General features: G+C 37.2%; 1 protein-coding gene across 1 annotated transcript; it reads left to right on the top strand.

The window, feature by feature from the left end:
* The first annotated feature begins 1741 nt into the window (after positions 1-1741).
* On the top strand, positions 1742-14026 carry LOC107095882 (translocation protein SEC63 homolog). The gene is made up of 11 exons (XM_015392245.1): positions 1742-1910; positions 2351-2443; positions 2540-2685; positions 4116-4263; positions 4433-4515; positions 4643-4711; positions 4814-4966; positions 5056-5238; positions 5323-5523; positions 9162-9266; positions 11722-14026. Exons 1-11 carry the CDS (start codon positions 1757-1759, stop codon positions 11857-11859), a joined length of 1473 nt encoding a protein of 490 aa, XP_015247731.1. The 5' UTR covers positions 1742-1756; the 3' UTR covers positions 11860-14026.
* Positions 14027-14307: the final 281 nt, after the last annotated feature.

Here is a 14307-nt window from a genome sequence, read left to right as displayed (position 1 = left end):
AAAAAAAAAAAAAAAAGCTAATTGCTCTCTATGAACAACTTTTGAATTAGCTTGGGGAGACGCTCAGTTTTTGGAAAAGTCTTGGGAGCGCTGATAAAATAAGTATGCTTTGGTTCATCCAGAGCTGCATCTGGATGACGGTCGGATTTGGTGGGACTTCCTTTTAAATCTATCAACACAGAAAGCACAGATGCTGGGCAATGGGCAGTGACAGTCCAGGCTCTGTGCTGGAGGTAAGGGAGGATGATGAACAGGGTTTCTAAGGCTGAAGTAAACATGATTTCCTCAATGTTCGTAGGGAAGCGGCCGTTCCAACAGCTGCAGTTCTGAATTCTCCCGAGTGGTGCAGGACTTTACACGAGTGAATAAAGTGAATGTGATTAGTCGATTATCAAGGGGGCGGGATTTTTGTGGCGTAAGGTTCGCAAGCTTTTTAGTTGTGGTTAGCTTCTTGCTAACCAGTTAGCAACTTAGTGCTATTCCCAATGGGAAATTACATTAGGACCAAGTAGCACTTAGCAACTACACTGTCAAGGAACGCTATGGACAGCGGAAACATGCAAGAGGAGGAGAGTTTAGTGTCAGAGGTCGTGGAAGAGTCTCCTCCATAATACATTTTTTATTTAGAGGAGGAAAGCAGGGACGAAGTTGTTGTGGAAGAGGACGGCCAGGGCGGCAGAAGCTTGGTTTGGTGTAGAAGGCTTACAGCCGTACATGTTTGAGCCCTTGCCTTAAAACGCTGCCAGTTATGTTAGCTTTTCAGCTGTTTCGTATATATGAGCTGCGACATATGAATCAAGATTATATGACCGAAGAAATTTGATTGACAGATGATCATTGATATATGATTGGCCGAATTTAGATGTTCAGGCTGACATATAACTAACTGGCCTCCATAAATAAAAAAACACAGATTTTAAGACAGGTTATTTTTTTTAAATAGAATTTTTTGGGACAATATCGTCTGTTAAAAGGTACATTAATATTTATGTTTAAGCCAGAATGATTTGAAATTTAAATATGACTGTCCTACAACTTTCCTTTAACTGAAAGAAGCTTTGCCTTGGCTGCTACTCTTCAACCTATGTCACAACAAGTCCCTGATTGGTGCCACGGCGCGATTTCAAAGAAAAGCTCTGAATTTTCAACTTCACCGATCATCCCTTCTCTCTCCGTGCGATGCTGCTGTTTGACAACACCCCAGTTCTATCTAGTAGCATGAGGTGAGAGCGGAGCTGCGAACGCTCTCAGCTTGTGGGATTCACCGCTGGCCTCTTAACCGCCCTTCACCACGCAGTTTATTTAGGGGTACAATGTAAATCCACTGCCCTGGCTGTGGACACCAAGCTCGGTCTGCCAACCTTCCAACAAACTACATATAAAAATCCACTTTTTAAATAAGGAAACAAAATATTTCTAACACCAGATTTGGACTGGAAAAACAACTGATATTTAGGATTAAAAGGCAGAAAAGATCTTTGAATTTTTATCATTTATGAGAATTAAAGTTAATGATTACATTAATCTAAAAAAGTAATATGTATTGGTGCATCATATTTGTTAGGTAATCGATGAAAGATAATCTGCATAAGCATTACTCTTTGGGGTATTGTTATAAACCCCTTCCCAAAGAAGTATATTTGGAGAGAAAACAAAACAGTTGGGTTTCTGTACTTTTACAACCCTCTAACTAAGCCAGACCAGAACTAAGAAGCATTAACACCCAAATATTCAGGATTCCGATTTAACATTTAACATGCTTAAACATTTGTTGCAGTTGATCCGTGAATTGGGGAATATCAATGTGAAGAAGAAGGAGCCTCCTTTCTGTTATCCATACAGTCTAAAGGCCAGGGTGTTGGTGCTTTCACATCTGGCCCGCATGGAGGTGTCAGAGGAGTTAGAGGAAGGTAGGACTGACTGATGTGTTTAAATATGTTTGACATAAAGTTCTTAAACTTCTTTAAATGTAAAGCTTTTATGAAGCTTCTGGTTTGTAGCTAAATTAATACTGTATTTTCCAACCAGGCTCTCAGTTGGGTTGTACTTCTGTTAATATAAATTTGTGCACTGCAGGCATATGTCTATAAAAGTCTCTGGAGTAGCAGAAGTGCCTGAGATCTTAAAGGCTCTGGTTGGGTAATAAAGAAAGTAGCTCTGGTTGTTGAGGCTTAATGAGCTTTAAATAAACTGGAAGAAATTAAAACACACTAAAGGGAAAGTCATTAGACATTCTAGTCATGCAGAAATAAGATCACATTTCTTCTATTAGCTATGTTTAAAGGTCATTTAAAGTAAAAATTGTTTACATTAGGAAACAGTGAGCAAGTTGTGTATGTTTCTTCATCAGATCAGAGATTTGTGTTGAGGAAGACTCCAGCTCTCCTCCAGGAGATGATCAACATAGGCTGCCAGCTCACCATGATGGCAAACAGCAGAGGAGGTTCACACAGCCTGATTACCGAACTCAATCAGCATCATGATGTCTGGGTTTTCTTTCCTTTATAAATCAGCTGTGCACTTGTTACCTCATTTACAGCTTTCCACGCTCCCAGACTGACAACCATTGAGAATTTTATGAAGCTGACCCAAATGATCGTGCAGGGCCTGCAGGAGTCCAAGTCACCGCTGCTGCAACTGCCTCATTTCGAAGAGGAGAATCTCCGCTACTGCATTTCAAAGAAGGTACCCATCAACACCTTTATTGGTCTCTGTCTTAAGTTTCAGTCTGTATCAGCAGATAACCAGGGCTTCAACGAATGTGGACATCCAAACACTGTAGAGGAGTTCTAGTAGTCTGCCATGTAATGCAACAGAGGCTTTAGTAAAGCTGTTCTGTTGTGTTACCTGGTAGTGCCGCTGGTCCCAGTTTCTGGTTCCTCTTGATTTTTAACATTCTTTCTAACTGGTCGATGCAATGCAGCAAATATTAACCATATAAGTAGAAACTGTTTTTGCTTTGATATTAGAAACATATTTCAAACAAACATCAGCCTAATACAGAATATACGGATGTTAAAAGGCACCAGTCATATGAATTATACTTTTAACTAGAGAACACCTTGGATTTTCTCTTTGATGGTAGAAACTGCAAAACAAGGAGTTATTTTTAGCTTGAAGCTCACTCAAAAACCCCTTTTAGATGCCGCCTTTTTTTTTTTTACACTTTCTAACTGATCTAGGTTTAAATGGCACAATTATTATTATTATTTTTATATATAGACCCTTTGTTTAGCATTACAAAATACCACTTAAACATCTTTGTAATATTTTATTTATCAAATTCTTCTTTTGGGGTGAAAATTTTTTTCCGATCAGACAGAGTCGGATTAAAATCTTAAGTCTGATTTTTACATGAAACTTTCGATCTGATCAGAACTTTCTTCTGATTATTTATCTCCATGTAAACTTAACTGTTGAAAGCTGAGGAAACAGTTGTGAGCCTTTTTGCCAGTAACAATGCAAAGTCTCTTTTCACTTCTGGTGTGTGATTGAGGTCAGTCAGTTCTGGCACATCCTGCATCGGCCCTTTACTGACAGAATAGTGAAGCGTCCTATCCCATCATGATACATATCATCCAGGGACCTGGAGACTTTTGAATCCTTGATGATTTTGGAGTGTTTTCTGATCCTGTGGGGGGCGCCCTCACTCATAAAGTCTGTGAGTAATAGAGGTGTTTCATACCCCTAACTGGGTAACATATCCTCCAGGTTACAGACATTTAATGTCTTATTATATAAGCTGTTTAAATGCAATTAAGTTTTTTTTATAAATATGTATTTAATAACTTTTAAAGCACATTTTTTACTATATTTATTCATCTAATATAATTTAGAACATCATAAACAACAACTCTAAACGCACAATGTATGTCCCTTTTTAAGCAGGCTGCCATTTTGTTTTTTAAAGGAATGAATCGGTTATATTTTAATGCCAGTATAAGTTCACATGACCTTATTATTCTCGGTGCAGGTGGTTGATCAACCTTTTGCACACAGCCTGTCCAATGACCATATCTCCTAGAATACAAAAAACATTTAATGGTTAATTCTATAAGGACAACCAATGTTTTCTGTGATACACTGAGGAGGCATTCTCTTCCTGTTCCCTTCAGTATAAGGTGCGGTCCCTGCAGGACCTGGTCAGTCTAAAGGACTCAGACCGACGCAACATGCTGCGTTTCCTCGGGGAGGAGAAGTACGATGAGGTCATTGCTGTGCTGGGCAGCTTCCCTCATATCACCATGGACATCAAGCTCCAGGGTTAGTCTTAATGCTCAATCCATGATAAAACCATTTCATTTAAATTGAATTTCCTTGTCAGGAAACATGTTTGAAAGATTAGACAAATTAATGCGATGCCGTCTTTTTCTTGGCCCAATATTTGACGTTTTGTTTTAATTCAGCAGTTTCTCTTCCTTTTCATTTACAGTCCTTGATGATGAAGACAGCCATAACATCACCGCAGGCTCAATCGTCACAGTAACTGTTACCTTAACCAGAAAGCGTATGGCAGTGAGTATTTCATTTGGCTTAACACTTTGAGTTAATAGAAAGAAATTGCTTTGTTGAGCATACTCTATGTATGTTCAACCCTAGAGGGTGCTGTTTAACCTATCTAAATGCTGCTATCTGTTTGTAGGATATGTTTGAGAAGGAGCAGGAAGCATCAACATGTCAAGGAGAAGAGGCTACCAATACAGAGGAAGCAGTAAGGATACCATAGCAACTTTGATCTGCAGATAGAAAAAGTTTTTTTTAACATTTTACCTTCAATAAAACACAACTATGAATCGTGTCTGGTTTTAATCAGGGAGACACGAATAAGGCCAAAACAAAAGTTTGGCAAAACAAGAATAAAGGGGCCAAAAAGACAGCCAAGTCCAAGAAGAAGAAATTGACCAAGAAAAAAGCCACGCCTGCTCCTATTAAAGCCAAGCAGGCTAACGGCAATGTGGCAGGAAATGTAAGCATCCCCAAATCTTGTCTGAAAGAATCTCCTTCCGACAATGTCAACCGTCTGGGATCAGTTTATTGTTCCGTCTCTGCTCTCAGGAAACGGCCGCTGTAGCATCATCTGCAGCATCCGCAACGAAAGAGGAAGATGATGAAGCCTCAGATAAGGGCAGCGAGTCAGAGGAAGGTGAAGCCAACAAGGACTCTCCCAGCGAAAGAGACGATGAAAGCGACAAACAGAGCGACACTGAGGTTGATGAGGGTGCTGGAGACGACGAAGAGGTCGGCATGATTGTTTTTATTCTCAGATTCTTATTAGATTGTCATAACGACTGAGTAGTGATTGTTCTTCATCCAACCTTTTAGGAGTGGGAGGCACTGCAGCAGAGCATCCAGCGGCGAGAACGGGCGCTGCTGGAAACGAAGTCGAAGGTGACGCATTCGGCCTATAGCCTTTACTTCCCAGAAGAGAAGCAAGAGTGGTGGTGGCTGTACATCGCTGATCGCCGAGATCAGACACTCGTCTCTATGCCCTACCACGTCTGCACGCTAAAAGACTCTGAAGAGGTGAGACCTTCAAGAAGAGATGCTGTACAAAATATCAACAAAAAACCAACAAATTTAGATTTTCCTCTTATGGCAACCTTGGTTTAAAAACATTATGTCATCTAGTGTCGCAAGTAATTCTTATTTCGCTAATCGATTAATCTGTGGATTATTTTCTTGATTAAATGATTAATAATCAAATATCAAAAGGTTGCTCAAAGATTTTTTTTTACTGTCTAAGTCTTAAGAATCAAACCAGGTGAAACAAAAAAAAATATATATTTTTTTCATCTTAAATGAAAAATGTTTATATACTATAATATATTTATAATTTTGGTATAATTCCTGCTCCAAGTATGTTGCTCTGTCAACTAAAGGCATATTTTACAGTCTCTATACTCCAGTTAACGATTAATAAATAACTGAATTAGTTGACGGTTATTTCAATAATCGATTGTTTCAGCCTTAATGGCATGACAGCTGTTTTTTGTAAAATCGATAGTTTGCTTCTTTCTTTGTTTTCTGTGAAGGATAACTGAAAAATCAGCTGTTGACTGCAATGATGACTTTTCAACAGTTCAATCTGGTAATCAACTTGTAGGAACTACAGAGCCAATCTTATCTTACTGTCAGTGAACGCATCATGCTAACACATTAGTCTGACAACGCTCTTTAGTTTGGAAGTTGTGATCTAAAGTTGCCTTCAGTATTAGTGTGATGCTTTGAAAAGAAAGTCGGAGGAAGATGCCATCTTCCTCCGACATCTTTGAGTTTAAGGGTCCATTTAGTCTTTTTTTGCCTCTGATTTGGTTTAAAACAAGTATTTTACGGTCTAGCCACCTTAAACCATGAAGCGTGCAAAGCAATGTAATTTATTGGAGTTTTTAGGTTATTTTGTTTAAATGAACTTCTAATCAGTGTATCTTCAGCTTTTCTTTACACCTTACTCATCTACATTTCCTGACATGTTGCTAGACAAACCTTTGCAGTTGCCATTTTTCCCTCTGGGGAGTTTGTGTTTATCTTAAAGTGCTTCCCCTCTCAGTCTGGTGTTCTCTAACAACAAGCCAGATTGACAGCAGGGTAAAAACTTAATGAGGGCCCTGCTGGAACGCTGCGCAGCCAGCTGTCACAGCTCAGAACGGACGGGACGGCAGGAGCCACCCCCTTTCATGCATGATGGGTCAATGGCTACCAATCAGTCTGTCACCTCAACAGTTTCTCCTGTTTGCATCGTGAGATTTATATCCTGCATTTGCGAGGAGTGTGTTTCCTGAAATCTAGATTGGCTGCTTTCCCAGGTTGTTTACAGGCAGCTATATTCAGTTTGCTTACGCTGAATAATGAATAGCCTCATTGTGCTGATAATTACATGTTTACTCTGTAATTGCACAACCTTGCAATTGCAACCTCATAGGATTGATACAAATTATTCAGACGTCATTATCACCATAAGTTTAATTAGTGATTGCATACATCCCTGCCTCTTCCTTCTAAAAGGCACATTCTAAAAGGTCTAAAAGGCCCACCATTTTTTTTTCTCTCTTAGCTACGGCAAAATGTTTTTTATTTATTTTTTTTCCTAATATTTTTGGAATGTGATTAAACTATTATAGCTTCAGGTATAATGGTAAATTAATTATCTTAAACCAACTTCTCTATGTCTAAGCTGACGAGAGGAACACATTCTATTAGGAACAAAGCAGTGTTGGCATGTTTTATGGAAAATACATAAATTGTCTAAAGTCAGATTCCTCTTTGCAAACCAAATAATGACATTTTTTTCAGTAGTTTTTTTTGTGACTTATTGAGGATAATAAGAGGCTGGAATTAACACTAGTGTAAAATGGAAAAACAGCTAAAATTTAAGTTTGGAGCGATCTCAAATCACACATCAGTAGATCAGATTAGACTAGCCTGGTTAATCTGGCACCAATGACAGGTCACTGGATTAATTTCTGGTTTATTATCAGAGCAGAAGAACTTAGTAAGGGGGAGAGGGGATTGTCCTGGACCAAGGAGAGCTCAGTTGCCTACCAAGAAAAATGGCTGGTTTGTGACCAGCTGTTAAATACGGAAGAGGATTAGGGCCACTGAAAAAAAAAAAAAGTTTACTGATTTTAAAATTCTATTTCAGTTTAGTATGGGAATTTAGAATGGGAATTCTGACTTTTTTTATTGTCAGAATTCAGTCAGAATTCTGAGATTAAAGTCACAATTCTGAGAACAAAAGTCAGAATTCTGAGATTAAAGTCAGAAGTCTGAAAAAAAAAGTCAGAATTCTGACTTTTTTCCCATACTAAACATCCCATACAACACAATCATTTAACTTTTTTTTGTCTTTTTCTTTTTTTTTTCCCCCAGTGGCCCTAATCCTCTTCCGTAGTTAAACAAATATTTTAGCTGGGAATAAAAAAACAACAACTGATTATTGAAGTGGCCTAGTCATGTAAAAAAACATATTTATCTTAAAATAAAACATAAGAAAACTGTTTGTCCTGATAGTGTTAAGTTAGTCCTTTTTTTGCCTGAAAAGACTTTTGCACCTGTGGTGACTAGCAACTATAAAGATTGTTGTGCGCCATCTGCTGGCAGTTCCAGTTCCATCCACCTGCAGCTTAAGCTAGCTCCCTCTGTAGTTCATTTCGAGCACTACTCATATCTTATCCCTCTTTGCATGATATGCTGTTTTGTTGTTTCCTTTTTGACCATCATTCTTTTCCTACCTCTGCTGAGAAATGCTGACTTGCTTTGCTCCGTTTCTGCTTGTTTACTCGTTGCATATGCTTTATCATTACTCTGGTCAGAAGGAAAACGCAAAACTCTTTAAGTTTTCTAACAAATGGAACAAAAAAGTTGGTAATAGACAGAAATGAAATATAATAAGCCAACAGAGTGCCATAATATAATCAGAAAGCTTTTTTGCAAAGTCATAGTAAGTGACGTCCCTTTAAAATATCCTAGTGCTGCATTAAATCTCACCTCAGTAGATTTAATGCAGCGCTGAGATATTCTCAAATGGTGCTCCTCCTACAGGACCTTTAGAAAATAGCCCTGTTGTAAACACTGACTGTCCATGTGACCTTTTTACCCCTCATCTACCGATTCTATTTTTTTTTTTTTTTTTGTGGCTTGCTCTGCTGTGTCAAAAGCCTCCAAAATCTAAAAGCATTCTATGATCTCTTAGAATAGTGGAGTGGGGGTGTGTGGCTATTGATGCCAATGGCATTAAATTAGGCTGTCTTAAAGCTTTTTGTTTCTGCAAGAGATCAGAGCTGCGAGACTACCAACCATTCGAGGCGTAGAAGGTTGCAAATATGAATTTTCCCGTCAGAGATAATATGGAGAGATGATAGACCCCAATGTCGTCTCATAAACACTTAGATTATCACTGCAGGGGCTTAAAAGGGATTTATGAAGGTAAAAATATTATTTGGCACTGCTTTAAGTATGTAAAAGTAAGGTGTCAAGTCATCCTTTATGCCTTTTCTGTGGAGATCATTGACATCTTTTTGATTTAAAATTAAGAGTCAAGATCCTAATCTTAAAATCCATTGAGTCAGGGATCATTTAGGGGTTTTGGATGTTTGTTTTTTTTATTGTTGTTTTTTTGTTTAAATGTTGATGATTACATGTTTCTTTTTTTGTTAATTTTTCAGGTGGAGCTAAAGTTTCCAGCCCCATCCAAAAGGGGCAACTATCAGTACTCAGTCATCCTCCGTTCCGATTCCTACCTGGGCCTAGATCAGATCAAACCACTGAAGGTAACAGATGCTTTTATGCATAAGTTAAATAGTTATTTTATCTTTTAATTTTTCTTGCGATGTTTCCTGCAAAGATATTATCAATTTTTTTTTACATATTTAAAATTCTACCCAGACTGCATAAATGATCAAATGATAGCACTTCCTTATTTAAAGCAATGTTCAAAAGAAATATTATATGAAGAACTGTAATGTATTATAAGTTAAAAAGATTGATGCTGATAACCTCTGCTAGATTTCAAACTGTTTAAGTTATGTATTTTATGGGGATATTAAGTCATGAATATTAAAGTGCAACGAGCCAGAGAGAAGTGATGGCGCATCAGCTTTTAGAGGGAATGTCATTTCTAAGTGGAACATCTGAAGCACTGCAGGAGTTAATTTGGATGTCTCAATGCAGCTCACTAAGGGAGTTACTCTTATATTTCAACTGATGACCTGATATTAGGTATATGCTTATCAGAGAGCTAAATAAACAACACATTTCCTCAAACATTGCTGCACCTTTTATAAATGACTATTTAGGTACTGTCTTCTGAAACAAAAGTTTTTATTTTCAGCATATTTGGATGCTCCAATGCTTAAGATAAATAACAATACTGAAGAATATAAGTAATCCAACTAAACATTGATATACATAAAAAAAGCACTTTAAAATACAAGTAAAATAGAATTTGGAGGAAGAAAAGGATTTAGGGCAGCAGCGCTATTTAATTCCCCTTCCACTAGCAATTGTGATAATGATTTCTACTCCAAGTTTGGAAAAACGTTTTGCTGTTTAAACACCGATTCAGCTTAATGTGCTGCTGAGTTTTGAAGATCGGACACCATTGTCAGATCTAAAGAGGCTGGAGCCTTCAAAAAGATTGTAGCATTTTCTTTTTTGATAATTGGATTTTAAGACATGTTTGTACCAAAAACAGTCTAAGTGTTAAATGTTAAAAACTCCCATCAGGCCTAGCTTTTTCATTTAAACCCTTAGCTCCCACCCCCCGGCCCTGAATCATTTTGACGTCACAGTTTGTTCCGCTAAGCAAGCTTGTCTACTAAAGCAAGACGTTGTACCTCCTTAGAATCGGGCGATCCTAAAGAAAATAACCATCTCAATTGTAAGCCAACTATACTCCACAAACACACATAACTGATATTCTGTCACCAAATTACAATTCATAATTTTCACTTCCAAAACATTTTTTATTCTGGCATAAATGGGCTAATTTTTTCCATAATACTCCACAAAAAGTAATGTCCAGTTGTTTTTCCCATGGAATAAAATCATGTCATAATAATCAAATTTATACACGTTCTTGGCACCGCGGGCTCCAAGAATACGTCGTCACTGAAAGCTGGAGCAAGGGCTTAACCAGTTAACCCTTTGATTTTAGGTGTAATATACACTTGTGTGCTTGTACCGGTAAGTGTTGAAAGACCCTGAGTAGACAATTATTTTCTAGGAAAGTGATGAAAAGTCCAGTTATCTTCATCCTAGGATTTCCTGGGCGTTTAGTTGAGCCCTAAAAGTACAAAATATTTGGAGATAAACTGACAGAAATATGTTTTTATTTTTTATATCTGTCAATTTGGAGGCCTATTGGTGTTACTGTGACAAACAAAATGCAGTGGACAATAACGCCAGTAATGCGCAGACAATTTAAAAACATAGTACGATGGTAGCATGACGGTTACAGAGAGATGGCGCCATAACATTTTGTTTCAGAGAACATGTGGAGATTGGGCCTGAAGAACATTGTAATTTATATATATTATTACTATTGTTTTAAATATTAGCAGCTCTTATGGTGTAACACAAAAATTCCCAGTTTTGTCCTGTATATGATATTTATTACTTTATTATATAGGAAATAATATTATAGAGATGTGTAACTCTTATTAAACAGAATGACGATATATATCTCAGAATAGGTGAATGTGGCAGGGAAATCAAACAGTTATTAATAAAGTAAAGTGATATTCAGTAGCCAGAAAAATTAAAGAAACCAAAAATTAACAATAGGGATTTTTTTCCCCCTTATGATTAATGATATAGGAAGAAATATATGACATTAACTAAAACAGTTTTGGTTAAAAAAGCTTCTTTCTTACCACAATGAGCCCTATGGTTTTTTTTATATATATATATAAAATCTTCATTGTGTAAAAAAATACTGAAAGTTTCTGTCAAAAGCTGGACAAAGAAAATAATTTGAGTTAGAACCAACCATAAAGCAAAAATCCTGCGAGAGGAGAAAAGGAAAAAAAATACCTTTATTACTAGTAATATGTTTCTCAGTGTATGCAGTTACTAGTAAAGGTATTTTTACAACATTTAATTTGCTATTCTATTTTTTGAATATCCTATCTATTATTTACTGCAAGATGATCTCAGCATCAGTACATTTAGAAGCTGGTGTCTTATATATTTTAAAGCAATTCTTCTTTCTGTGCGTTTTATCAGCTTGAGGTCCACGAGGCCAAGGCAATGTTGGATAACCATCCGCAGTGGGACATCCCCGACACGGAGGAGGAGGACGAGGAGCAGGAGGACAGCGACGGCATCGAGGAGAGCGACGACGAAGACGAGGACAACGACTGAAGGGGCAGACGGGGAACGTGTTCAGGCCCCTCCCCCCCGGAGCGGATGCCCATTCACTAGTGACGAGGAGAAGCCGTGCCTGCCATAAACAAAGCGAAACAAAAACCACACAATGAATAAATCACTGAGGAAAGTTTATACACCCAGAAGCCGCCACCGTTTTACTTTTCCATCATGAACTGTGACCCCACATCTGTCTCGCCCTTTCTAAAGAGACTTGTTTCATGGGGGATTTCTGTGAATACTAACAGGCCTGAGTGTGTGAGTAAATGAGTGTGTGCTGTGTAAAGTGTATGTGTTTGTACAGGAATGAGAGCAGACCAGTTTGGACTAAAGGACCTATTACTATAAAATGGGCTCTTTTCCTCGAGGCGGATAAGTAACGGCTACATCTGTTTGCAAAAACTAACTGAAACTGTATGGAGATTGTCTCCGGACTTTCTTTCAGTTTTTCAGTTTTTAAAATCGTTCTGCACCAATTTTTTCTCCACACCAGTGATACTTTCTGTTGTATATCTTATCTGCAGAGGTGAATATTAAAGAAACATTTTGTCTTTTGAGTCCAGAGGGGCACAAGTTTATTTTATTGTATTCCTTTTTAAAAGTTTTTGTTTTTCTCCTTGGCATCACAACTGATTTTTATTTGTACATTTTTATGTACTTCATATTTAGGGAGATGTCTGCGGAGAGAATGGGGAGGAAATTGTTTTTGTTGTATTAAAAAAAAGAAAAACTGCTGGATCTTGACATATTTTGCTTCAAACTAGGAGAAAATGACCAAATTTGCAGTGTTAAAAGATATGAAAAATATAAATGCCCCAGCCAAAATTTGATTGGCTATCAGTAGATCATATATTAAACAGGTTTCTTCTCCCATTTTTATTTAGTGTATCCAGATGATTTCCCTTTTATTAATGCACCTTTGGACTACAATAAAAATCTGAAAGTTTAGGGTAAAATGTTTTGATTCAGAAATGAGGGTAATCTTTTTTTTTTCCTGCTACTTAAAAACTACCTCTGTCAAAGAACCTACAGCACACGTTTTTGTTTATTTTCTCTTATCTAAATCGGAATCAGAATGTCAGAAAATGGAAATAAAAATAGTTGCCTTTTTTAACAGTTTAAATCACTTCATCTCACTCTGAAAAACAATAAAAGGCTTTTAACCTTTTGTGCCGACTAAGATGGGGATCTACTCTCGTAGAAAGGTTCTTTACAGGGTTTCCTTCTTGGTTTTTCCACATTTGTAGCACATTCCAGTGTATGTCATCGTCCTATAAGGCCTTATGAATACAACTGAAGAAGATTTGATTTATTTTCCCTGTTAAAAACAAAACAAAAAAACATCCTAAGTGTTTCTTTATAGTAAACTAAAAATCCACACTGTCTGGGTTACATATCGGTCACTTTGTCTTGAGTTAGTATAGTTGTTTTCAGATTTTCGGTTAAGTACTTAGAAGATTGAATGTGATGTTTCTGCCTGTTGGAAGTTATTTTTGGTTTCAGACTAAATGTCCTTTATTTCTGACCACAAAGCAGAACCAGCTCACGTTTGACCCTCGTTTACCAATCTGACGTTTACAATGAAAGGGAGCCGTTTTTCATTTAAAGATTTTTTTCTCCGTTAAGATGTTGAATTATGTAATCCGTCTTGGTTTGTTGTGTTCTCTTTATTTTACACCTTCTGTAAAAGATCAGAGCTTTATTATCCAACTCTGTAAACTCATTGAGTCGCTTACTTGGAAGTTTTATTTCTTACTACATTTCGTTAAGAAAAACTGTTCATTATTTTTTGTTTACCAGTACATACTGGTGACACATGTAAGTGTAGGAGATGTGTTTTTGAATATTTGAGGCCATGCTCCATCCGTAGAGCACAGGCACAGATAGTACCCCCCTCTGGTAACAGATCAGAGTAGAGTAAGACTCCAGGTACTCATACTTCTGCAACAGAATGTAGCATCCGTCAGTTTTCTGCATGGGAGGAAATTTAAACCCAAAAAGCTGCATTGAGGCTCCGCCATCCCTCCCAAGATGAACCTTATCCAGGTGAATGATAGTTTGGAGAAGCAACTACCCAAATGACTATGGATCTGCCACTTTTGTTTACAAAGAAGCTGTCATTGTAAATGGGGAAAAAATATATATAATTTGTATTTAAAATCATTTCAAATAAAATAAAAAAAAAATCAAATGAGTTTGCTTGTTTTGTATCTGAACTAGCTGGTCTTGAAACTGTTGCTAGATGTAAGAAAATATTAATTTCCTTGTTAATGCGGTGGTGTACAGTTCTAGAGATACAAGTAGGGTTTCCAAAAGTTGATGGACATGGCTGGTATCATATTAGTAAGATTTAAGAAAAATCTAACGACACATTACCAGATTATTCAGCCATAATTTGTATACAATAAATCCCTTATGCACTTTATTTTCATACTCATCAAAAAA

The sequence above is a fragment of the Cyprinodon variegatus genome, unplaced genomic scaffold, assembly GCF_000732505.1.
Source record: "Cyprinodon variegatus isolate N-32 unplaced genomic scaffold, C_variegatus-1.0 Scaffold581, whole genome shotgun sequence".
Classification (NCBI taxonomy): Eukaryota; Metazoa; Chordata; class Actinopteri; order Cyprinodontiformes; family Cyprinodontidae; genus Cyprinodon; species Cyprinodon variegatus.
The sequence above is the reverse complement of the archived record's forward strand: the minus strand, read 5'-3'. Positions and strand labels throughout refer to the sequence as shown.

Excerpts from the sequence above, each read along its gene's own strand:
- LOC107095882 (XM_015392245.1), top strand. The coding sequence starts at position 1,757 with ATGCTTAAACATTTGTTGCAGTTGATCCGTGAATTGGGGAATATCAAT. Across the intron at positions 4,712-4,813 it reads CTACCAATACAGAGGAAGCA|GGAGACACGAATAAGGCCAA; the intron begins GTAAGGATACCA and ends GGTTTTAATCAG. Across the intron at positions 9,267-11,721 it reads ATCAGATCAAACCACTGAAG|CTTGAGGTCCACGAGGCCAA; the intron begins GTAACAGATGCT and ends GCGTTTTATCAG.